The sequence below is a fragment of the Xiphophorus maculatus genome, chromosome 22 (genome assembly GCF_002775205.1).
Source record: "Xiphophorus maculatus strain JP 163 A chromosome 22, X_maculatus-5.0-male, whole genome shotgun sequence".
In the NCBI taxonomy this organism is placed as follows: Eukaryota; Metazoa; Chordata; class Actinopteri; order Cyprinodontiformes; family Poeciliidae; genus Xiphophorus; species Xiphophorus maculatus.
Genome location: NC_036464.1, coordinates 2,567,491 through 2,593,769, shown reverse-complemented (window position 1 = coordinate 2,593,769; position 26,279 = coordinate 2,567,491). Strand labels below are relative to the sequence as shown.

The 26,279-nt window shown below is 42.9% G+C and overlaps 1 protein-coding gene and 1 long non-coding RNA gene across 2 annotated transcripts in view; one reads left to right on the top strand and one right to left on the bottom strand.

Annotated features, from left to right (window-relative positions):
• Nucleotides 1–25,150, top strand: part of slc30a6 (solute carrier family 30 member 6) — a 51,106-nt gene extending 25,956 nt beyond the window's left edge. The window contains exons 7-15 of the mRNA XM_023327443.1: nucleotides 4,118–4,198; nucleotides 6,205–6,240; nucleotides 8,903–8,997; nucleotides 12,003–12,051; nucleotides 20,017–20,136; nucleotides 20,207–20,309; nucleotides 20,387–20,434; nucleotides 22,784–22,852; nucleotides 24,317–25,150. Of these exons, the coding sequence (XP_023183211.1) occupies nucleotides 4,118–4,198; nucleotides 6,205–6,240; nucleotides 8,903–8,997; nucleotides 12,003–12,051; nucleotides 20,017–20,136; nucleotides 20,207–20,309; nucleotides 20,387–20,434; nucleotides 22,784–22,852; nucleotides 24,317–24,910 (1,195 nt within the window). The 3' untranslated portion in view covers nucleotides 24,911–25,150. The remainder of the gene's footprint in view (nucleotides 1–4,117; nucleotides 4,199–6,204; nucleotides 6,241–8,902; nucleotides 8,998–12,002; nucleotides 12,052–20,016; nucleotides 20,137–20,206; nucleotides 20,310–20,386; nucleotides 20,435–22,783; nucleotides 22,853–24,316) is intronic.
• Nucleotides 6,653–16,996, bottom strand: LOC111606574. Its single transcript, XR_002752113.1, has 3 exons — nucleotides 13,784–16,996; nucleotides 13,489–13,694; nucleotides 6,653–8,584 (listed from the first exon to the last, which is right to left on the bottom strand). It is a non-coding gene; the product is annotated as an uncharacterized LOC111606574 (long non-coding RNA).
• Nucleotides 25,151–26,279: the final 1,129 nt, after the last annotated feature.

Below are 26,279 nucleotides of genomic sequence, written 5' to 3'. Positions count from 1 at the left end.
TCTACTGACCACAGTGAGGAAGACGTTGGCATCAGAGGTTCTGGGCTCGCCGTCGCTCTGCTGTGACGGCGCCGGCAGCCTGAATACGAGGCGGCGGCTCTAATTCTGTTTTCCTAAAATCATCAATCTGACCATCATTAACTGGAGCGACCCAAACGCCTCGTGTGTCGCTTTCATCCTCCCAGTGAATCCTTTCTCACAGATTTCAGCGGCGGCGCTGTTCCTCCGCTGACGGGTCCGTTCCAGTCACAGCCAGGCTGGAGGTTCTTCTACATGGTGTCCGTATGGATCAGCCTCAGGCGGAGCGGAGCGTGACCCCCGACCTTGCAGCACGCAGCCAGTCCACTCAAACAAAGAGCACTTTGTGGGAGTTTTTGCTGGAGTCATCTGTGGGCGTTCACGTCGCTTTGTGTGCAGACTGACACAGACGACCCGCAGGATGTCGGATCTCCGGATCGCGGGCCGGTCCATTCAGTTAGAACTCGCCGGTCAACAGAACCGTCTTCAGCAGCTTCCCGCATTCAGAACCGTTTCTCTGCTTCTCCTCCATCTGAATCACATGAACTCTTCTAGATTCAGCTGAGCAGCTTTAACACCGTTTATCTGTTTACACCTTTAAGTTTCCCATTTTCCTCAAAACCTGACAGATTTGTTTGGCAACTTTCACTCAGCAGGCAAATCTGACCCAAGTTCACTTTGTCTTTTTTGTCCATTTTTGACCCAAATGCCACTTTTCCTCAGCAGACTGATCGGCCCATTTTGATTTTACTTTCCACCTAAACCGATCTGATCTGTCCTCTTCCATATGAGGAACTGAATCGATTGTTTCCAAAGCGTCTGCAGCCTGAACAGCCATGTCGTATTTTATCCGACTCTTACGTCACCGATGTGAGACAAGAGTCATGATTCTGCACCCGAAGAAGCAGGACGGAGTAAATCTGGACATAAACGATGATGTTCCACTTTCTACATGTCACTGAGCTCATTGCTTCCCTCCTGCCTCTGGATTTAAACCTGGAGACGTCCGGAGCAACTTTATTGCCCCTCATCAGCCGCTGAGGTTGCAGTGTGTTCCTCCTGGAGTTTCCAGCCTCAGTCATTAAACTCACATCTTTGATGGATAGACCAGCTTCAGCTTAAAGATGAGCTTGTCTTTGCAGGCTTATTGCTGTTTTATGGACGAGCCTGTTGCTTCAGCATGAAGCTGCAGTCTTTATGCACAGCTGCCTGGTAAAGCTGTAAACTCTGAAAGCCGGCCACTGCTGCAGCAGGCTGTGAGCTGTGGTCAGGTATTAGACCTCCAGGTGATCTGGGAGGATATTGTTTTATTTTATCTGATGTGATCATCATCAACTTTTGTTAAAATGTGCATTTTCAAGTATCGCATCAGAAAAGGTTGATGGAAACAGCAAAATGTGGAATAATTTCCTCGTTTCCAGCTGGTCCAGGTGGTTTCAGCTTTTTAGAAAAACAGTTCATGCACTAAAGATGGAAACACATTTGCTGAATAATTCCTAACACAGTGAACTTTCCCCTCTGAGCCTTACCAGAGGCACAAAAGGTAAATATTTGAAAACCTCTGTGTGGCTCATGACATCTGGTCGTAGCTTCTGTTCTCTGAGTTGTGGTGACCTGCTGCTCTTCTAAAGCCCAGACGCCACAAACACCAGGAATCAACTGCATTTGAAAACCGACGCGTTTTGACTTGTGACCTTCGTCAGGGTCACTCATCCGGTTTATTTACAAACCCACCACTGGTCTTCTGCTCTCACTGGGCTTCAACAAAGTCGTTTCCTAGAATTCAGGAGTTACTGACAGTTTCACCTTTACGGTTTAGGTGAAAACCGTAAAGGTGAAACCGTTAGCAGGACGTCCATCCTGTCTCTGTGTCCAGATGGCGGATTGGTCAGAGACGATCATCCTGCTTTAAACCTCTCTGACCTTTGACCTGGGCTCCTTGGTTTTCTGGTGGTTCTCTAAAGAACCTCTGAGGCCAGAAGCGGAACATCTGGACTCTATCAGCAAATCTCCTACAGGCACAAAACAAAAATGCTGGTCATAACAGGAGCACTTCTGTTCATTTGGTCAAACAGAAAGTAGTGAAAACGGTGCTGCTTGATTCTGACTCAGATCTCTGGTTCTGCAAACCTGCAGGCTGGATTATGAGAGCGCAGTCATTGGTTTCCCCCCTGGTGTGTGGAGGATCAGAGATTTAACAATCTGAACCGGACCGGGCCAGGCCGGTGTTGAGGTCAGAGGTGGGATCTCTGTAAACAAACATGGCTGCAGTCCTAGAAACACTCGGTTTCAGTTTGTTGGTATTAAATGGGTCGTTGGATCGGTGACATGCAGCGTGGAGATTAGCCTCGGCGCTCAGTGGACCGCTCATTAAAACAGAACCGCTCATCCTGAACCCGAAGCAGCAGCACATCGGGACGGTTCTTCTGGGCTTCAGGGTTCATTATTTAGTCATCAGGAAATTAAATTCAGGTTATTTTCACCAATTTCAGGCATTTTCCCAAAACAAACTGATGTAATTAATCTCCAGTTATATGGAAATACATCAGATCATCTAATCAGTTCATTCCAGAACTGCTCAAAAATGGAAACAGATTCAAATCCAGATATTCCAGTTAAATCCTTTCTATGCAGTTAATTTCAGTTTTGCTACTTTTATTAAATTACAGATGCTTCACCGAATCAACCAGGATCCACCTTCAGTTTTCCTGGAAATATTCCCAAAAATTCCTGGACCTCCTGAAATGTCCAATTACTGAATTGTTTAATCAGCCTTGCGTCTCTTGGATTATAATTTCCGGCTTTATTTTCCCATCTTCAGTGGTTCTGACCGGTTCTGGTCTCAGTCGCCCGGTTCCTCCGGCTTTCATCGGGAATCCGCTTCATTTAGCAGAAACAGAAGCTCCTCGGTTTGGGTCAATCACGCGGCCCTTCGGATCACAGTCGGCGTCGATCTTAACCCCATTAGCTCAACGCTCGCTAAGCTGCTCTCTATATGAGGAGGTCAAAGGTCGGCAACCGCTGTAACTGAATGTCAGTTCTGGGTTGGAGGTGGTTTCCCAGATTTAACAGCCGGGATGTTTGGATTCCCGTTGCTGAGCCGGTTTCTGATTGGCTGTCGGCTTCTTCTCCCAGATTCTGGACAAATCCTGAAACTAATCCAGATTTTTCTCTCTGGAGAAGAAAATCTGTGAAACTTTCAGAACTCGATAAAACTGTTTATTATTTCCATTAATTGAAATGGTATAGCCATGTTAAGAAGGTTTGTACTAGACCAGATAACGTGACCTCCAAACCGACTTCCTGAAATCCTCTGATTCCAAACCCAGATTGTTAATCCCAAATTAGCTGCCTAACAGTCCTTGACTGTTTTCTAAAATATCTAAACCACAGCGCCTGCAAAGTGCAGCATTTTCTCACTTATTTATATGAATTACATCACATGTATAAACATTTTTCTGCCTTCCTTAAATGAGGATCTGTTTACAATCTAGTAGCGAATCACAAACATTCGTCTCGTAAAACTCGACACATGGCAGGAGGAGTGAAAGCAACCAAACCACCAACTTCTTTCTCACCTAACAGTTTCTGCTCATGTTATCTTCCTGTTGCCTGTTAGATGTTGGTGCTTTTATGACATCAATCTTTCCTCCATTAATGGTTTGTGTTGGTGTGAATCAATCTGCAGAAAGCTGGAGCTCATCTTTTTAACGGCCACTAAAAAGTATAAAAACATGACTTCAGTCTTGGCTCGTCTTCACTCGCTTCCTGTCTGTTCAGGGGAAGATTTAAGACTTTTATTGCTTATTTTTACGTCTTTAAACGGTTTGAACCCAGTTTTATTAATCCCAGCGCGATGAAGCAACACGTTACAAGGCTGAAGTGTTTTTGAAGTGATACTCTGTGGTGAGGAATCTCCTCAGGTCAGAAGCCAAACATGAGATTAGATCACCTCAGTCCGGATCCGCTCCAGATGTTGGTGATGTCTGGAAGAATCGCTCTGAGGTCTCTCAGGTTTTCGCTTCGTGTTCTGAATGTTTGTCTGAGCAGGTTGGAGATGAATGGATCCACCAGTTTTTGTCTCTTTTCTCCTGTTCAGGTTTGAAAGGTTGGAGGTTTTGGCCGTTTTTGCCTCTACTGTCCTGGTCCAGCTGGGAGCTCTGTTCATCCTGAAGGAAAGGTACAGACCTGGAATAATACCTGGATTTATTTGTTTGACCTGCTTCACACAGAAATCCTGTTTTAGTTGAGTTTCTGATGCCCTTTGCTTTACATTTTAAAACAAAATGACAGAAATGAGTTTTCTTGATGAAGTTTTATCATAAATCTTTAGAGAAAAGATAAAATTTTCCTGTTTTCTGTTTAAAGATATATATGTTTCTTCAGGATTTTCTGCTGAGATAGAAAATAAAATTGTTTTCAGACTTTTTACACATTTTCAACTGGGCGGCGTTGGGTTGGTCCTGTTTCCTGTTCCTGAACGGAGCGGCGCCATTAAAGCTCCTGAGGTCGGATCAGAACGAACCTTACAGGGAAACAACTTCACCAAGGATCATTTTATTAGTGCAAACAACAAAATATAAAACTATTATGAGTTAAAAAAGCAAACTTTAAACCAAAAGTGGTTTTTAACAGTAGTTTAATAGATAAAACATTTGCAGATGTTTTTGCTCTAAATTGGTGGAAACCAATTTAGAGTTTTTCATTTTTCTAAAAGAAACAGGTTTTTGTTCTACAAATTAAATGTGATGAGGTCAGACTTCTGTGTGAACAGTTTACGTCACACGAGTAACGTGTCACGAGTAACGTGTCACGAGTCTTCTTGCAACTCGCGCAAGAAGAACGTAGCCGTCTCCCAGCAGCGCTGCGTTTATTGCAGTAAAGATGGCCGCCGTCTCTAGAATAATTTTTAGAGTTGTTGATCAGCAGATGAAGAAAGTCCAACTAACAGCAACAGCCTTTAGTGGAGCATTGACCTCTGACCCGGTTCTGTTTGGATGTAGAATCGAACCAGGAGTGGTGGGTCGGGATGTGTTTTACTGCCCGGCTCCAGGTGTCACCTGAATACCCTGAATGTTTCTGTGTGTGTGTGTGTGGGGGGGGGTGTGTGTGTGTGTGTTAACTGGTGAACCTGGATGTTTGCAGGAATGCCACCACATCGTCAGTGTAACACACTCACACCTTTCCTGGCGTCAGGTTTGGGGTCGTCCTGAGGTCGTTTCTCAGGGAGGGGAGGGCTCAGTGGTCCGAGATCACAACACACACATACACACACACACACACACACACACACACACACACACACACACACACACGCATACTCCCATTGGGTCTTTAGCACACTGATGTCTAAGGTAGACGTGATTTTTTTGTAGTTGATGAAATTGTGAATTTTTCTCAGTAAATCCTGAAGGTTAACGTTCGACCTTCAGTGTTTGACCTTCAGGTCAAACCACAGCCAGGTTCTGCTGCAGAAAAATGATCCTAACAACTCCAGCTGAGTTTAAATCCAGCTGTGGATTTAAACCGTTTAGTCACACATGGCTGAAAAAAGCTAAATGATGATTTAGTGGCCTAGTCAAAGTCTGGACAGAAAGTTCATTGGCATGGCACATTGATCTGAATATGTCTGAATAATGTCCAAAGTGTTACAGAAAAGCAAAAGCAGAAAAAATCAACAAAAAAAAAGTGTTTATAAATGAGCGAATGTTGAAAACGAGTCGAGTTTATAAATTGGGATGATTTTAAATTATTGTTAAATAAACACACACATGGGGACAAGGAGGAAAACATTCAGACATTCAGCTTATCGTTCCCCAACTAAACCAAGATGATTACAAGAATAAAATATGAAACTGGTTTCCATACAATCCTGAGACTGGAGGGAGGGTGAAGTTTTACCTCCTGAAAATTAATTTAGTTTGTTCACTGAAAAAACCATCAGCCATGATGAGGTGTGCGTGCGTGCGTGTGTGTGTGTGTGTGTGTGTGTGTTTTCACCTGTTTGCTTTTTCCCAGTGTGTGTGTGAATGTTTGCTCCTTGTCTCCTTGTCTCCTCTTGTTCGGTTCACATCTCCATCACTGCCACACACACACACACCTACACACACACACACCCGGGTCGGGCCCACTCCGATCCGACCGGCCGCTGTTGTTTACTCACTGTGTGTGTTTCTGTGTTTTTAGTGTGGAGCGCTTCGTGGAGCAGCCGGAGGTCCACACGTAAGTATTATCCCTCCACACACACACACACACACACACACACACACACACACACACACACACACACACACACACACACACACACACACACACACACATTCCCACAGGAGGATGGAAAATAAACAGACATGATACCCTCCTGTGTGTCTCTGAGATGAACACACACACACACACACACACACGGGGAGTGCCAGCTGTTGAGAGAACAGAACATCCCAAACAACTGGGTCACTCAGAGCAACAAACAGAATTACATTTAGAGGAACAGTGGCAGCGCTGACGTCTTCTCCCTCAGTCTCACTGGGATGGGTGTGTGTGTGTGTGTGTGTGTGTGTGTGTGTGTGTGTGTGTGTGTGTGTGTGTGTGTGTGTGTGTGTGTGTGTGTGTGTGTGTGTGTGTGTGTTCCTCCACATTTAAAACTGTTTAGTCACACGGCGCGGGAGGAATTTCTTTTTGTTTCTATTGGAATCTGATTGATCCACAGCTCGTTGCAGCTCTCAGGTGTTTTCTTCAGTTTGTAAATATTTTCTCCAAACTTTGTTGCTGATTTAATTTATAAATTAAATACTTTAAGGAACATTTTCCTTCAGGAACTTACTTTCCGTAATCTTCAGCCAGGTAACACTTTGTCACAGTGACAGGTTTTGCTGGATGATAAATTGTCTGAACATTTATTTTGATAAATGATAATATTCCTGTTTCCAGACCATTTTAAAGTAATATATTTATAACAGCATAATAATGCAAGTTCTCTCTCTGCACTCTAACACTGGATTCAAAATTCAGATTCAATTCAAAAACATTTTATTAATCCTTAAGGGAAATTAAATGTTGTGAAGATGGATGGAGGGATGCAATTTTCATAAATATCAGAAGAAAACCCTTTAAAGAACATGAGTACAAATATTTTATTTTGTTAAAGTATTTTACTGCCTGTTTCTAAACAGCTGCATATAAAACATGAGCTGTGAACAAGTTTTAGATGAGAAATGTGATATTTACTGTTGGAAACAGTCAGAAATGTCAGAAACTCAACCCAGAGTTTCAGGGTAAATGAAAACAGAAGTGGTTCTTTTTAAATTTCTACCATACTGAGTTTTTACCCATGATTCCTGTCGTGGATAAATCCCAGATGTCGGTTTGTCATAAACATCTGTTGGTGGTCCAGAAAAAGGTTGTAGTGAGCATCTGTCTCTGCTAGGATCTATACAGATGAGATCGATCTGGATAGCTAAAAAAAATAACTAGAAACTGTATAAATTGTAGAAATAAAACCCGTTTGGTGACTCTGTCTTTCTGTGGGATGGAACTGATTAATGGCAGCTTTGATAACCTGAAGCCCAGAGATTTAACCTGTGACAGGATTAAACCCCCGCCGTCTTATCTCTCCTTTCCTCTTCTGTCTCAACGTGATTGGCTCCTCAGGACCGGAGCAGCCGTCCGATTGGCTGGAACAGCAACACCCACATTTCTGTGCTGATTAATCTGACCTGTGAGGGGGGGGGCTGTTGGCTCCTTTTTAGTCCCTTAATTGGATTATTGGTGGAGTTTTTTACTTCTTGTTCTACTTGTGAACTGGTGGTGATTTTATCAGCTTACATGATGTAAATCAATCAGTTTCAGTTTGATTTGAAGAGTTTCTGCTTGTTTTTGTGTCCTGGAGGTTTTATAGTCATAAACTGGATTTTTTAATAAATGTATCTGTGCAGAAAAGATGCCTGATAAGGTCAGAGAATGGAGGAGATGTTTAAAAACAAGATTAAGAATTATATACTGTAAAAGATTATTACAGAAAATACTGTGTAGTTAGGAAATAATGTGCTGCAATGCAAAGGATGTTCAAGTAGCAGGATGACGTTTTTGTGCATTAATTACACAAAAACAAAAAAAAACATGCAATAGCACCATGAATGTTATTTAAAATGAAGCTTTGCAAATATTGGCACTTATTGAGTTTGTTGGAAGCAGTGATGGGAGGAAGGACCTGTGAAAACGCTGCTTTGTGCACTGCGGATGCAGCAGTCTGAGCTCTGTGGTTTCTCTGCAGTGGGAGCGATCATCATCAGTCCTTCGGTCTCCTAGCAGCTGCTGGGCAGGAAGAACCAGAGGAACCTGGACTGCTTTGAAAACAAAAAATGACTTTGGGATTGGAAGCAGTTGTTCCAGTGGAGGAAACGAGAGTTTGGTTGATCCTGGAATGAATGAATCTTAATCTGATTAGATAAATCCTCCCCTCTGCTCTCTGCAGACGTTTCCTTTCCATTACCTGGTGGGCGGGGCTTCTGGGCGGGATGAGTGTGATGGTTTGGGAAGCTTTGGGTCCATCAGGATGTTTCTGTACCACCTACAAAAATACAAAGTATTACCAAGTAATTCAGTCTAGTTTTTAGTGCCAATGCCTTATTCTATGTGAAATGAGACAAAACTGACTAACAGCTTGTTTTAGTTAATAATTTCTTAATATTGATGAAAAGTTTTAGTTCCACGGGTCACTTCATGTATAATGAAACATGTCAGATCTACCAGGATGTAACGGTTCTGCTGCTGTTGGTACCAGGTGCCACAGCTCTCCCTGCACCTCCTCGGGTCGGGGCGAGGAGAGCAGCAGGTGGTCATAATGTTTTGCCTGGTCGGTGGGTAACAGATCTGTTTCTGTCCCCAGAGGGCGGCTGCTGGTCGGGACGTTCGTCGCTCTGTTCTTCAACCTGCTGACTCTGCTCTCCGTCAGGAACAAGCCCTTCTCCTACGTCTCTGACGGTAAGCCCCGCCCCCTCCTCCGGTTCCGGTCCGGTCCGGTTCTGGTGGAGCAGAGCCTGTAATCCCTCCTCCTCTGGGGAATAGAATGATTTAGCCTTTGTGATATTTTGGGGGGATTATTGGAGTGAGGCGGCGCCTTTCCTCTGTCAGTGAATAAATCAGATGAAATCAAATGAAACGCAGCAGCTGATTGGCTGTCAGTGTTTTCCAGAGCATTATGGTGACAGCTGATTGGCTGTCAGTGTTTTCCAGAGCATTATGGTGACAGCTGATTGGCTGTCAGTGTTTTCCAGAGCATTATGGTGACAGCTGATTGGCTGTCAGTGTTTTCCAGAGCATTATGCTGACAGCTGATTGGTTGTCAGTGTTTTCCAGAGCATTATGCTGACAGCTGATTGGCTGTCAGTGTTTTCCAGAGCATTATGGTGACAGCTGATTGGCTGTCAGTGTTTTCCAGAGCATTATGGTGACAGCTGATTGGCTGTCAGTGTTTTCCAGAGCATTATGGTGACAGCTGATTGGCTGTCAGTGTTTTCCAGAGCATTATGCTGACAGCTGATTGGTTGTCAGTGTTTTCCAGAGCATTATGCTGACAGCTGATTGGCTGTCAGTGTTTTCCAGAGCATTATGGTGACAGCTGATTGGCTGTCAGTGTTTTCCAGAGCATTATGGTGACAGCTGATTGGCTGTCAGTGTTTTCCAGAGCATTATGGTGACAGCTGATTGGCTGTCAGTGTTTTCCAGAGCATTATGCTGACAGCTGATTGGCTGTCAGTGTTTTCCAGAGCATTATGGTGACAGCTGATTGGCTGTCAGTGTTTTCCAGAGGATTATGCTGACAGCTGATTGGCTGTCAGTGTTTTCCAGAGGATCATTGGTGAGTTTACCCAGAGGAAGCTGACGTCTGACGTTGAGCCAAAGTTCTCATTAATTTGTTTCTGAAACACAGAATGAGAATAAAATCAGTTCAATAATTATTCAGTGAGTTGATAAAAAGTTTCCCTCATCAGTAGTTTGGTTGGGGGTTAAATTCCCTCCCATGTTTCTGGTCGCCCTCCTCATGGAAAGCTGCTCAGAAAATGGTGGGAATCTCCATGGCAACCACAGACTCGGCATCTTCCGAGTCCCGGTCCTAAAATGACTCTCAGCCTGCTCTGCAGTTCCTTCGCTGCTCCTCTTCCTCTCTATTCTCATTTCCTCCTGTCCTCATTCGTCCTCCTGTTCCTTCTCTCCAGTTGACTTCATCCTTTGCTTTCCTCCCTCCTTTCTTTCTTGTCCTCTTTTATTCTCTTCCGCTCTTGCTTCTGACTTCTTGTAATTTCTCTCATCCTCTTTTCCTGTCTCACTGCTTCTTCTCTTTCTTCCCTTCTTTCTGTATTTTTGTCATCTGTTTTTTTCCTCCTGCATTGTAACATTGTTTTCTCCTCATTCTCTCCTTTTGCACCTCTTTCCTTCCTTCCTCATCCTTTCCACGTTTTCTTGTTTCCTCTTTTAGTTCCTCTGTTCTTCTTCTCTTTTCCCTCTTGTCTTCTTTGCTGTTTTAAGTTCTTCCTGCTCTTCTCTTCCTCCTCTCCGTTTTACACCTCTCCCTCCTTCCCCAGTAGTTTTCCTCTTGTTTTTCCTCCTCTTCTCCCCGACTGACTCACAGTTTGTCCACTGATGCATGAGCTCAGAGTGTGTGTGTGTGTGTTTCAGCTTTTGGTTGCTGTGTTTGGAGCAGTCTCAACATCACTTAACATCTGACATTTTTCAAAGGGAGGGGGCCGCGCACACACACACACACACACACACACACACACCCAGGCGGTGTGTTATGCAACGCTGCTGCTGCTCCTCGCTTCGCGGCGCTGAAACACTCGGCCGTCCTCCTGCAGCTCACGTATCATAAATAAGTGACTCCATTAAAATGTTTGTTTAGACTGACTCAGCCTGCTGGCAAAACAAACATCACACACACCAAAACACACACACTGCAGCACACACACCCAGAGCCGCGCAGGATGTGAGGGACCTTTGACCTCCGCTGGCCCCCGGCGGACGGTGAAGGTGGACGCAGCAGCCGAGCGGCTTCACTTCTCTCTGTTTAATCGGGATATTTTTATCCTGGCGCTGACGGAAGAGCGGCGCTCTGCTGCTCCGGTCCAGGAATAGAACGGTTCTGGAGCGGAGCGAGGAGGTGAAGGGTCTCAACCCGGTGGAACCAGCTGGTTCTGAATGTTTCCTGCAGCGCCGGAGCAGAAACATGTTCTCCGTCTGCAGCTGCACAGATCTGTTCATGGCTGCAGCACCTGCCCGACCCGACCCGGCCCGGCCCGGCCCGGCCCGATGCTCAGACCCAAAACAAAATGTAAAGTCCAGTTATTATAAGAATGGCAGTAAAAGTTTTGTACTTTACTCTTAAAGAACAAAATAAAGAGATTCTTTGTAAAAATGTTAGTTTCCTAAATGAGAGCAGATGATATTCCAGTGAGATCCATCTGATCCTCTGCAGATCAAACAGTTAAACGGTTCTGGTCGGGTCGGACCTTCATCCTGCCTTCATCCCCAGACGCAGCAGAAACACTTTTACTTGGTGATTTCCAGGTTTTATTCACGTTTCCAGTCCTTTTTCTTAAATTTGGCTCCATTTTTATTTCATTTTAGTTCCTGCTGAAGATTTTCAGAGGAATATTTTTATTTAAGGGACGATAAAATGCTCCTAAGTGAAAGGATTTATCTCTGTTGTGTCTAAATTGCAACGTTTAGCTGGTTCTGGGGGAAACTGGGCAGATTTCCAGTTTCTGCTCTTTCTCATGTGGGATCCCTCAGGGTTCAGGTTAAGAGCCACTCATATATTCCTTGAATTTTATGCCTTTAGTTTCCATCCTGAGAAGAATCTGTCTCTATGCTGACAGTTCAAAATGAAGCGGTTACTTTGTTCTGGTTCTGTTTCAGACCCGCCTCAGAGTGGGCCGATCATGTTTCACTGACTCTGGATCTGTGTGTCTCCATGTGTCTCCCTCCAGCGGCCAGCAGCAGCTGGCTCCAGGAACACGTGGCCGACCTGAGCCGCAGGTAAGAGCATCGACAGCACCGCCTTCCTGTTCCTCCGTCCTCCTCCTTCCTGTTTCTCCGTCCTCCTCCTTCCTGTTCCTCCATCCTCCTCCTTCCTGTTCCTCCATCCTCCTCCTTCCTGTTCCTCCATCCTCCTCCTTCCTGTTCCTCCGTCCTCCTCTTTCCTGTTCCTCCGTCCTGCTCCTCCCTGTCTCTCCTTCCTGCTCCTTCCTGTTCCTCCGTCCTCCTCCTTTCTGTCTCTCCGTCCTGCTCCTTTATCTCCGTCCTGCTCCTCCCTGTCTCTCCGTCCTGCTCCTTTATCTCCGTCCTGCTCCTCCCTGTCCCTCATTTCTCTTCTTTCCTGACGTTTACTCTGAACAGTAAAGCTACCAGAACCCTTTGAAACTGTTTGTCTGCTGAAGAAGTAACAGGAAGGAGGAGAAAAGTCAGACCCATTAAAACCAGTTTAAAGTTTGTATTTAAAAACCTCGAGGCCTTCGGATCGGGTGACCATTCAGGGTCAACCCATCTGCAGTGATCCCATCAGCCAGAGAGATCTCTGGGTAAAACTTCTCCTCAGCGTCTGGTGACTGACATCATCAGACCAGCTGCTTCTGATGTGGTTTTATAAAATTCATATTAGAGCTGCTGTTGAATCCCAGTCAGCAGCACATTTACAGTTTATGCAACAAGTGTTTGCAACAGTTCTGTTTCCACGATGCATCCCAGGGAAATATTGGACCATTTTATGGATAGAAAGAGAAAGAAACGAACATTAAAGCTTTTAAAGATGAAGATCAAGTTAAATCAGCTGATCAAAACTTTCCTGCAGCTTGTTTTCATAAATCTGTGCAGCTTCCCTTTGTCTCAATCAGGTTGTTTTACAGTTTCTAGGAATCCTTCATAAAGACAAACTGTGAAGAGGAAAAGTTTTTCCAATTGTTCTAAAAAACGTTTCGATCTCATTAAACGATCAGAAACTGAAAACTGGAGTTTCCATCTGGACCTCATCTGGTCTTTTTGTCCTGAAGAAAATGTTTTGGACCAGCTGGTGTTTCAAAGTATAAACCATTTGAAAGAAAATCCTTTTATTCTGATGAAGTCAGAGAAAATGTTGAAAACTTTCCCATGTCAGCGTGTTTGCGTTGCACCAGGTTGGATGTGAAACGGCGTCTGAGAGCAAAGAGCTGAATGTCGTGTCTCTCCGTCACCTGATGTGTTGCTGGAAGCTGATATTTTACCTCTGAATGTATTGGATCTTAAATTCTGTCTTTTGCATAAAAAATCTTTTGTAGTTTCTGCTAATTTATTGTCCAGTCAGAAGAAAAAATGCTTCTGAAGCCAGTTAACACACTGAACCAGGAAATGTTTGAACCTTAAGTTCATGAAGCTCATCCTGGAGCTGCAACCAAAATTATAAAAGATGTTTCAGAAAAACCTGTGAGGTGGTTTACGGACCTCCAGGGTCTCCCGGCGCAGTGAGGAGGGGCCGAGTTTCCCTTCTGGCCAGGAAACGCCACGAGAAGGTGTGTTGATGTTTTGGTTTTGCTCCAGCCTGTTGGATCGCTGCATCATGGCGGCTGACAGAGGTTCTGATGCGGCGCCGTCTCCGGTCCGGCTGCTGCTGTCTCCATGCCGACTCATCCTTTTTATCTGGTTCAAACCTGCAGACACATAAACACTGCAGTGATTAGATCACATGTCTTCCATCACTTCCAGTTTCAGACTCTGGTCTTGTTTAGTGAACATTGACCTTCACAGCTGATTGAACCCAAACATTCAGCGTTTCTTTCCATCTAAATCTGGACTGTCCCACTGACCCAAAGTCCAGATCCTCCGCCGCTCGCGCTGTGATGATTATTACAACCCACAGCTCATCTGATGTATGTAATGGACACACACACTGAGGGTCAGCAGCTCATTTGGTGCAGGTTACACGGGGCGACAGCCTGCAGAGCTGTGCAACAGAGCTGAGCTCTGATTGGCTGTGAGGGCAGAAGTGAACAGGACGTCCCAACCTAGTTTCCACTCTTTAAATGTGTGTGGAGGATACACAGTGTTCCCGCTCGCCTTTGTGTGAGCGTTTTCTGGGTACTAGTGTGTGTTTGTGTATCTGTGTCGGCGTGTGTGTGTGTGTGTGTGTGTGTGTGTGTGTGTGTGTGTGTGTGTGTCGGGGTGTGTGTGTGTGAGTGTGTGTGTGCACAGAAAGCCTTTTCTCTGTGTGTTGCAGTGAGATGTCCCCATTCAACCCGAACACAGTCTGGGGGCCAACTGGGTTACGTAAAGCCTGCTGCTCTGTTGGCCTCACCAGCCACAAGCCTGAAATCTCTCTGCTCTGCGTGCACGTGGGCGTGCACGTGGGCGTGCACGTGGGAGTTGCTGTTGGGGAGGACAGAGACCAATTTAAAAAAAGGAAACAAATGTTTTCTCTGGCAGGAATAAAAATAACGTCACACTCTGACAGTTCCTGCTAAAGAGTGGATGAAATGTAACATTTAGAGCTGAGTAATTATTTCTCTGTAGCAGAAATATGAAACAACTTCCAACAATAAGAAAACACAAGTTCAGATAATAAAATCCCAACTAGAGCTGCAGACCTGTTGGTTAGAATCGAGGCCCACCTGGTCCTTCATGTCCAGTCAGTCGTCCAGACTGAATAAGATGCTAGCTTAGCATCAGGTTAGCATGGGGATGCTAAGTCCAACACGCTTAGGAAGCTTCAGATAAACAGTTTCATGATGGAACTGACTGAGTTAGAGAACCCAGTCCTGTTTGGACCTGTAGGTCAGCCGGGCTTCACAGCTGAAGCCTGAACAAGTCAAAGGAAGTTGGACTCTGATGCGTTAGCGTTGCGGCGCGAGACGGAGCGGCTTGGTAGCTTTGACCCTTCACCTCTCAGTGTTTTAGATTCCTCCACTGAGTTTTATACTTTTGGAGAAAATTAAAGTTTAGACTTTAATTACTTTAACTTTTATTCACCCTCCTTATGTTTCTAGACTCTTGAAAATCACAGGTAAAAATCACCATAGCAACCAGTGACTCGGCACTCTGGTGCTAGCATGACTCAGCAGATTCTTCTTTCACTTGTTGGTCCTTCATAAGCTGCTGGGTTTCTGCTCCGGCCTAATTAAATCACTGAACTCTGACTTCCTGTTGGACTCAGAAGGATCTGAGACTCCATCGGGTTTTTGTAGTCAGAATAATTTTGTAGTCAGAATAATTTTGTAGTCAGAATAATTGTCCAGAATAATTGTCCGGGTTCATAAATCCTGGACATGCCCAGATGTTCCTGGCTCAGCAGAAACATTCAGTCTGATTTCTTGGCTGCAGGTAGAATCTGTTTGAGCCCCACATTAGTTGTGTTTACACCTGTTGGAGCTGAACCACTTTAACAAGATGGACTAAAGAAGCTTATGTGTAATAAAGACCTTAGAATAAAGTCCTGGTTGCTCCAGCCTGCAGATCAATCTCTGCATAAACCAATCAGAATAATTCTTACTGACTTTAAGTTCTCCTTCGTTATGATGTCAGAACTCCTTAAACTGAATCAGTTTTGACGCTGCTGATTAGTTGCTGTGGAAACAGTGGACGGGATTATGAAGTGTTTGCCTTGGTTTTAATCCAGAGTCCACACACACACACACACACACACACACACACGGTTTTATATCAAATTATATCAGTTTGCAGCAGGGATTAAAGGATCATCAGGTTCGTCCACTTCCTCTCCTCAGGGTTTGTGACCTGGTGGGTGGGTGCAGTCTACTTCCTGCATTTCCTCATAATAAATCTTCATTTCTCAAAGAAAATCTGCAGATTAGATTGAATTTCCACCAACTGAAGATAAGGAGGATGTTGAGTTATTCTTGATTTAGGTAAAATGTTCCACCTTCTTTACAGGTGAATCAGCTTCCATTTTTACTCCATTTTTACCTGAGATGATTAAATTCCTCCGTCCCAAACTGGAGGAAACACTTTAACATTTCCTGGTCGAATTTAGGCCACAAATCAGAAGTTATTATGCTAAATGTTGATATTGTTGTTTTGAGACCATTTTCTAGGAATATAAATGTTAATATATTAATATATAATTGGTAATAATACCAGAACTTATTCTCATGACCATTTAACTCTGGAACTGGAAAACATTTTAAATATCCAAAATAAATAGAAAAAGAAATAAAATGAATTATGAAACCTCTGTTAACAAACTGTCCTTCAACAAAAGGTTCAGTGGAAACCAAAACAGCAAACGGACTTTAATCATCCAGGATTTGGTAGAAAGAGAAAAACGATCAATCAGTTTGTGTTAATTTATCATGTGATTAATTGATTTATTGCTTATTGTGACGGCCTAGTCAAATTTAATCATGTTTATACATTTTAAACCACAAAGTCAGCAGCAATTTAATATTTCACTGTAATTATGTAGTTAGCATTTATACTAGTAATTAGTTAATCTGAGTTTAACTAATTTAATCATTATTACACAGAATGAACTTCTGGATAAAAACATCAAATCTGCAAGCAGGAGAAACTTCAAACGTTTCTCTGGTTGGTAAAAGTTACTGAGCGGATCCAGGTTTCTGGCTCAGCTTCTGGACCCGGTTCTGACCCGGTTCTGGCCGTGGTTCTGATCCAGTTCTGGCCCGGCTCTGTCTGGTTCTGGCCCAGCTCTGGCCTGGTTCTGGGCTCTGCCCTGGTTCTGGCCTGGTTCTGGCCCAGCTCTGGGCCTGGTTCTGGCCCTGGTTCTGATCCGGTTCTGCCCGGTCTCAGACAGACGCTCCATGTCCTGAGGTGAACAGGAACCTGCTCTCCTGATTCCCAGAACCGCCGTCCTTCTGCAGCGCCTCCATTATTCAGGAGCTGCTGGAAACCAGCAGGAAGAGCTGGAATGTTGATCCTCGTCTTCCTCCTGCTTCCTCGTCTTCCTCCTGCTTCCTCATCTTCCTCCTGCTTCCTCGTCTTCCTCCTGCTTCCTCATCTTCCTCCTGCTTCCTCATCTTCCTCCTGCTTTCTCATCTTCCTCCTGCTTCCTCATCTTCCTCCTGCTTCCTCGTCTTCCTCCTGCTTCCTCGTCTTCCTCTCTCTGTCCAGCCGGAGGGCAGCGAGCATCACGGCGTGTTTTGACATTAATTATGTGCTAACATCCACGCCGCTGTTGTTACTAAACATCTAATGACAAACTCCTCGTGGCGCCGCGCCGCGTTTCGCCTCGCTTTGCTTCGCTTCGTGGTGACAACTCCACGCCTCCGACGGACGCCGCCCCGCAGCGCTGACTTTTGACGCGCCGGATATTCAGTCTGACACTCGGATGTTCCGCCTGCAGAGGTTTTCATTGACCCGTTAATCTGTTCCTGGAACACCGGGCCGGCGCTGTTTGGGTTTCTGGTTCTGGCAGCGGTTCTTCACCAGTTTCTGGTTCATTTACTCCGACTTTCTGAAGCTCAGACAGAACTTCTGTTGTTATTTTTGGACTAAAATTGATTTCTTTATGTAATTATTAGTAAGAAACTGTCTGAAAATACTCAGACTACAGAAGTTTCTAATTATTAAAGTCAGAATCTGTTAAAAGACCCAAACCAAGTTGATTAGATGCCTGATGAAAATCTGAGGCCATGGTGTTGACCTGCCTACTTCAGGTCGTAGACTGGGCCCTGGCCAGGTGGAGGAGTTTAAGTGTCTCAGGTTTTGTTTGTGACTGAGGGGAAACTGGAGCAGCAGATGGATGACGGGTTGGTGACGCGTCTGCAGTGATTGTGGTGAAAACAGCTGAACCAAAAGCCAAAGCTCTCGGTTTACTGATCAGTCCGTCTTCATCTGAGAGATTTGGCCAGCAGCAACAGGAAGTTTCTCAAATACTGAAGTTCAGTTTTTGATAATTATACTTTTTACTTTCACTTCATTTTATGGATGAAGGTCAAACTTTTTCTCTGTTTCTCTGTTTGTGTCAGTGGAGTAAATTAAAGTCACTGCAGTGAATTTCAACAGACGCTGATATGCAGTTTAAACCATTTTGTTCCCCACTGGGTGGAAATGGCGGCTGCGTCTCTCATCCATCCCTTTATCTGAACCCGCTTTAGGTGGCTGCAGTATAAAATGATTTTAGTTACTGATCTGACCTTAGTAGCTGAAATGTTCCTGATTTTTCCAGCTCTGCTCAGATGAAATGCCTTGTCATTTTTAAGTTCTCAGTAGTTTCTCAGAAAACACATACTGCAGCACTCTCACTATTTAACAGCTACTTTAACTTTAGTATTATTTGACCAGTGGATCAGAACTGAAGTAAAGAAACTCGTCACTTTGTCCAGCAACATGTCTGAACTAGTGGCTGAAATGATTTAAATTTTACTGACAGCTTGTGGATGTTTGGTGTTTGTTTGCGTCCTGGTCTGTAGCTGTAAACCCAGCCCAGATCATCACTCCTCCACCACCGTGTTTTAACGCTCTGGTCGTATTCTAGGCCACATCCAGCTGGTTTTGTGTCACCAGTGGTGAAACCTGTTGGGTCTGATGACAGCAGCCACTGATGAGCGGCCGGTTCCTATTAGACGCCCATCAGTCACTTCCTGATTAAATCGACCCGACACCCCGTCACTCAGCCGCCACGGCTAAAAGCGTCCTGCTCACGTGATGCATCATGGGAACGTCCTCCCACGCCTCGTCTTCACGTGTCACGTCGCATTAAGACCAGAGTCCTGCCGAAGTGCCCTTCAGCCTGATCCCAAACCGTTCCCGGATCCACAGGTGGCAGAAAGCTGAACCTTTCTTCTTCTGCTGTTTCCCACTGGAGTTAGAACCGTTAGAACTGTTAGAACCGGTAGAACCGTTTCATCCTGTTTGTTTTTAGGATTTATCTGAATGTTTCTGCTGAGATGGAGAAATAAAAATGTTCATAACTCAGTTGTTTCAAACTGGTTTACTGGGTCCGTCCCAGTTAATGAGCCCTAAAGTCCATTAGTTCTGCTGGGATTGGTCCACGTTTTCATTTATCGGCCTTTTTCCAGAACCAAACGTCTCAGCTGGAGGCAGCAGGAACCCAACAGGAACCGGGTCCAGCTTCGTCCTGTCACTCCGGTCTGGTCAAACATTATAACAATAAACTTTATTCATCTTCCATTTAAAACAAAACAAGAACTTGATGTGTTTGTTGAAAGGAGATGAACTTTTTAGATAAAACTGAAAACCGTTTTTTCTTCAGGAGGTTTGGATCCGATGAGGCTGGTTCTGTTCTGCTTTAAATGTTTCTGTGAAGTTTTGACCCAGATGTTGAGAAGCTTTGTGAATCGATTAGGTTTCTGATGCCAAATTAAAGCCCGAATTTGATCAGCTTATGAATGAATGAATGTAAAAGTGAAATAACAACCTCTCTAGAAATGGGTTTATTTATGTTGTTATTGTCGGTTTGTTTAACCTCCATCACTTTGGGAAACTGGATCAGATTGTTCTGTTCTGGTTTTGTAACAAAACTTTTCATTGTGTTTGTGAAACTTATAAATAAATAGAAAAATGTGGCAGAAACTTTACAACAGAACAATTCACAAGTTAAAAAGCTCACAGAAAGTTGGACTTTTCCACAGGTTGGTTTTGTTTTTTGCTCAGATTGTGACGAATTCTGTGAAATATGATCTGATTTAATCTGCTTTCATCACCGTGTGAACAGCTGATAGATCTAATTATTGGTATTTATGTTCACTTTCACTCAGAAATGAACTTTTCTGTCAAATCACCTCAGAAACAAACAAACACATTAATATTTATGACACATAAACAGATCAAAACTGGGCGGAGCTTCAGGTTTGAGCCTAAACTTAACGAATTAAAAATGTTTTATGGACGTTTGATCTGAAGCTGCTTTTCCAGTGATGAACATTTTCACCTTGCAGGATTCCAGCTGGAGCCGTTTAGCTCTGGATTCGGTTTGCTGGTTCAAACCGGACTAGATCCCGTCTCTCATCCCGTTTCTGTTTCTCCGCTCGGTTCCAGTCTGTGCGGCGTCGTTCCGGGTCTCAGCAGCGTCCTGCTTCCTCGGATGAACCCGTTTGTCCTCATCAACCTGGCCGGAGCGACGTCCCTCTGCGTCACCTACATGCTGATAGAAATCAAGTAAGCACTCAGAGTCCCGCGTCCCACACCGTCTGGGTCCGTCTCACGCCGTCCTCCTCTCTGTGTCCAGTAACTACAACGCGGTGGACACGGCGTCGGCCGTCGCCATCGCCCTCATGACCTTTGGCACCATGTATCCCATGAGCGTCTACAGCGGCAAGGTGCTGCTGCAGGTCAGAGACGCCGCCGCTCATGTTTAGCCTCCGTGTTGCTGTCGGATGTCTCACTGCTGTCCTCCTGTCTCTCTCAGACCACGCCGTCACACATCATCGGCCAGCTGGACAAGCTTCTCAGAGAGGTCAGAGGTCATGTCTGAATGTTCCTATGACAGCTTGTAAAACTATTCAAACCTCAAAGTTATGAAAACACGCAGCATGGTTGCATTTATTAAAGCTTAATCTGAAACGTTTCCTCCTGGTGTGAATCGTCAGATTAACGGATCATCATGCAGACGTGTTAAAACGACGCGTCAGAAAAACGTCTGGGATCGAACCCTTCACTCTAAACTCATCAGGATTTTATCTTTGGACGAAAGAAGTAAAATAAAATTATTTTGCTCCATTTATTGGTTTGGAGGCGTTTCAGACTGGGACTAGTTCAAACATTCGTTAGTTTAGCATCACAGCAGCAGAAACTGAGAGATATTCAGATCCAACCATTTATCCAGATTGGGTCATAATTAATAATAATAATATTAATAATAACAATAACTAAGAAATGTGAACGTTTGACCGTGGAGAGGTTTAGGATTTTGAGACAAAATGTTTAGATGCATATGTTTCACACATCGCCAAAGAATAAATATGTCTTTAATAATCTGATAGAAGCAAGTACAGAAAGGGTCAAAGGTCAAATCCAGACTACTTGAAGAAAGTTTAGAGGAGAAGCTCTGAGTCCAGCAGATTCAGCCCAACGTCAGAGCGTAAAGCGCTCAACCCAACAGGTTAAAGGTTAAAGGTCAATGCAGGACAAACTGAATAAAGGACAAGATTCATGTTGAGCTGCATGTTTGGAGGAAACATCAATATTTACCAATAATATTAATCTCTTCCAACACCATGAAAACCGATGACACCACTGGCATTACTTCTCTGGTTCAGTTAAGCATCCCACAATCCTTTGCTGCATCATCATCAGTCACATGACCGACTCCCTCCCCTTCAGAAACACAAACAGCAACAAGATGGAAACAAACATCAGTTATTAAAATCAGCCTGGTTTTATGAATCAGAGCTGCACCGATGTTGGTGCTAAAATATAATGTAATGTAATATAATATAATATAATATAATGTAATTTAATATAATATAATGTAATATAATATAATGTAATATAATATAATATATATATATAATATAATATAATATAATATAATGTAATTTAATATAATATAATGTAATGTAATGTAATATAATGTAATATAATATAATATAATGTAATTTAATATAATATAATGTAATATAATATAATATAATATAATATATATATATAATATAATATAATATAATGTAATGTAATATAATATAATATAATGTAATTTAATATAATATATAATATAATATAATATAATATAATGTAATGTAATATAATGTAATATAATATAATGTAATATAATGTAATATAATATAATGTAATATAATATAATATAATGTAATGTAATATAATGTAATGTAATATAATGTAATATAATATATAATATAAGTAATATAATATAATGTAATATTATATAATATAATGTAATGTAATATAATGTTATAATATAATGTAATATAATATAATGTAATGTAATGTAATATAATATATAATATAATGTAATGTAATATAATGTAATGTAATATAATGTAATATAATATAATGTAATATAATATAATGTAATGTAATATAATGTAATGTAATATAATGTAATATAATATAATATAATGTAATGTAATATAATGTAATATAATATAATGTAATATAATATAATGTAATGTAATGTAATATAATATATAATATAATGTAATGTAATATAATGTAATGTAATATAATGTAATATAATATAATGTAATGTAATATAATGTAATGTAATATAATGTAATATAATATAATGTAATATAATATAATATAATATAATGTAATGTAATATAATATAATGTAATGTAATATAATGTAATATAATATATAATATAATGTAATGTAATGTAATGTAATATAATTATAATATAATGTAATGTAATGTAATATAATATATATATTATATCTGTAGACTCTAAGAATTTTAGATTTATTTTCTTTCATCATGAGTTTCCAACCCAGTTGCTCCTAATCTGGGATAAATCCAACATAAACAGCTGAAATGGTTTATTATTCATATAAAAATGTGCAGAGATTTATTGGCCAGTGACTATAAGCAATAAATCGGATGATAAATTAAAATGAACTCAATAATTTCCATTTGATTTATTGCTTTTCTCTTTCAGAAACTGAGTGATGAAAGTTTTCCGTTTTGTTCTGTGGGTCTTTTTGAAGGACAGTTTTGTTTTCATAATTCATTTTATTTGTTGTTTCTTTATTTTGGATATTTAAAATGTCTTCCAGTTTATTGTAATTTAAAGTTTATCGATCTTTGCTTTAGAGACTCAGATTGTTTCTGTTTGTGTCCACTCAGGTGTCGACTCTGGACGGCGTCCTGGAGGTCCGGAACGAGCATTTCTGGACCGTTGGGTTTGGGTCTCTGGTAGGTGGCTGTGATTGGACGGCTGGTGGGTCTGGGTGCTTTGTGATTGGTGGGCTGAGAGCGTCAGCGGTGGGCCCATCCAGGCGGGACGAGTCATTCATGCGGACCGTCCCTCTGCGCCGTCACCGCGCTGAGTCGGTTCTGATGTCGTCTTCCGGGTCCAGCTGGCCGGGGAGCGGGGAGACCCGGAGACAAAAGGTCCGATTACTCAGCAGAACCGCTCAGCTGGAGCCCATTTAACACACAGCACAGCTTTTCATGATATCAGGGATTCAAAACAATCCAGACTCTTATTTTACCATCTGAACTCTTTATTCATAAATGTTTTGTTGTTTTTAGAACCAAAAATATATTTTAGTGGAAAAGAAACGGGCGGCCATGATGGTAGAATGTAAGGCAGGAATGTTTAGTTCTGAAATACTTTAGCAGTTGTTTTTATATAATACATCAACAGAGAGAAACAATATTTATTTTCTTCAGCTTTTATTTACCATAAATTTGAAGTTTAAGAAAATATTTTGATTCTTTCATCAAACTTAATTTTTTTCTTTTGAAACCGAAAAGTAGAAATAAAAAAAACATAAAATAATAAGTCAGTTGACAGACTAAACAACAAACCCACACACTAAAATAAATCAAATAGATAAAAGAATATAAAATAGTGAAATAATTCTGAGTACCAGACAAAGCTAAAGAATTTAATAAACACGCTACCAAAAGTCTTTAAGAATGAAACATGCCTAATGTTATGCTAAGTTAATTGCATTCATGGTTATTGTGCATAAAGTTGACGGATGAAACTGACTGTAAATAAAAATTCCTCCAGATCTGCAGCAGTCAGACTGGGTTTGTTCGTTTAGGATAAATTTATGATTATTGCTGCAGAAAAACAACAAGATGAAGGAAAGTCCTTGTTGTGGAAACACTGAAAACAGCATCATGTGTAGAAGTGCCACTTCTACAATAACCTGTGACACAATAACCATGAATAAAAGCTGAAAGTCTCAGTTGAGTGTTGTTGTCCTGTGAGGTGCAGTTCCTCTGCCGGCCTGCAGGTGGCGCAGCCTGCAGTGTTTACCTTTGTTTTGCCTGCTGTGATGGTTTTTGGAGCTATCGCTGCCCCGCGGTGCTGCTTGTTGTCATGTGTGGATGTTTCTGCTCGCTGTTGGCCCAGCGCTAACGGAGCAGCTGTCCAAACCCATTTGACCCCCCTGACTGCACTCCTGCCCCCGGGGCCGCTCGCTCGCCCGCCCGCCTGCCCTCCCTCTCTCTCTGTGTCCTTTTCCACGTTTGATCGTCCTCATGAGGAGAGCGAGGCCGGGACACACACCGGCGTTCACTGTTTGGATCCACATCGACGTTCTCTTCGGACCCAAGCGTTGGCGCTGTCGGGTTGTCATGGGAACGAGCTGTTTCCTCAGTTCTGGCTGAATATCTCTGACCTCTGACCCTCTCTGTGCTCAGGCTGGCTCCGCCCACGTCCGGATCCGGCGGGACGCCAACGAGCAGCTGGTTCTGGCCCACGTCACCAACCGGCTGCTGCCGCTCGTCGCCACGCTGACCGTCCAGATCTTCAAGGACGACTGGACCCGCCCCCTGCTGAGCGGCGTGCTGTCCTCCCCGGCCGCCACGCCGCCGCTGCCGGTGGCCCCTGAAGGCTACGCCGCCTCCTTCCCTCCGGTTCTGTACGGCTCAGCGGGAGGCCAGGAGTTCGACCCGCTGACCTCCACGCCCTCCAAGCCCAGCAGCCCCCCGCCGGAGTTCTCCTTCGACACGCCGGGCCGGAACGTGGCGCCGCTGGTGCTGCCCGCCCCGGGCCAGCACGCCCACCGGCCCTTTGAAGGCCTGGGACTTTCCTACGGGGCGCCGCCGTACGCCGGGATGCTGGGGGCGGGGCCCGGGGCGGGGCGGGGCCCGGCGCCGGGCCTGGGCGCCGGGTTCGGACTCCCCTCCTCCCACAGTTACAGGACTGCCTTTGCTGGCTCAACGCCGCCGCTCCGGTTTGGAACCAGCAACCCTGCTGCGCCTCAGTCCCAGTACAGACACTATCAGCCCTGACTGACTCAGAACCTCATCCAGACACGTTGAGGGGAAACTGAACGCGTCTGGATGGAGAGAAACATTCAGGATTATTTATTCAGACGGAAACGGGACCAGCAGCATTCGGCCGTTAGCCGTTAGCTGTTAGCATCGGTTCGTAACGGGAACCACTGGGGGGTAAAACCAGTCTGGGTGTGACTGTAACGGTTCAAGCATCATATAAATGCTTAATTCTAAATAAAATCTTTTTATTTTGAAGGAGTTGATTTAATCCTGATGAAGATCCTGGAAGGAAAATCAGAAATGAAATGAGATGAAACTCATGTTACAAACTTCTAATAAACCATCAGATTAAATTTAAACTCCATTTAATTAATGGTTCAAATCACAAACATTTTTCAACTGAAACAGAACAAAGTGAACAAATCAAACACTTTAATAAATATTTAGTTAATTTTGTAAAAGAAACATTTTAACTCATTAATCCCATTTTTCATTATTATTCCCAATTTTTATCTTTAAACTTCTGCAACAGTAATTTTATATTTACTGTTGCAATAATTTAATTCAAGTTTTGCGCCAGGACTGGGATCTATTTATATATTTCTCTTCTTCCACCTTTAATTGTTTCTATTTTACAGATGATTTTATCTGAAACTATTAAAAAGTGTCTGCTGATTAAAAACAGTTTGATGGTTTAACTTTGGTTTGCAGATGATGAGGATGATGAAGACTTCAGGTGACGATTTAATTCTCCTTTAACTGAACGGCCGCCAGAGGGCAGTAGTGAGTCATCAGGAAGTAACTGAATCGTCCTACAGTGAAAATCACCTCAGACTGTCGGCACATTCTAGATGTACATTTCTTTAGCTCTAATTAGTTTTTATTGTTTTCTTTATGTTCACTAATCTTTACTTTTCCATGAATAACAGAAAATGAAGATCCTGATGTTTTCTTCCTCGATGCATATTAATATGTTACCACAAGAAATGATTCTCTGCAGCCAAATATTAAAAATGTAGATATAATAAGTTCTGAAGGTTCAGGACCGAGTTTCCATCCCGAACAGCAGAACTCCAATTATCCAGAACCAAAACCGTTACAGTTTACTAAAACGAATAAAATGACATAAAATAATCTCAATACTCTGAATTAAAAAACTAAAACTGCTACTTTAACTTATTAAAACTAAACAATATAAAAATAAAAAGTGGAATCAAACTAATCTGTAGTGGAAAACCCAAACCTATCACAACCTGGTCAGAACCAGCTGGTTCTGGGTCAGTGACGGTGAGGAGAACCGCGTCGGATCTCAGCCCAGCATCCAAACGGCGCCAACACAAAACCTGAGAATATCCCTCAAATTCCCGATTCCTGCCAGTTGAAC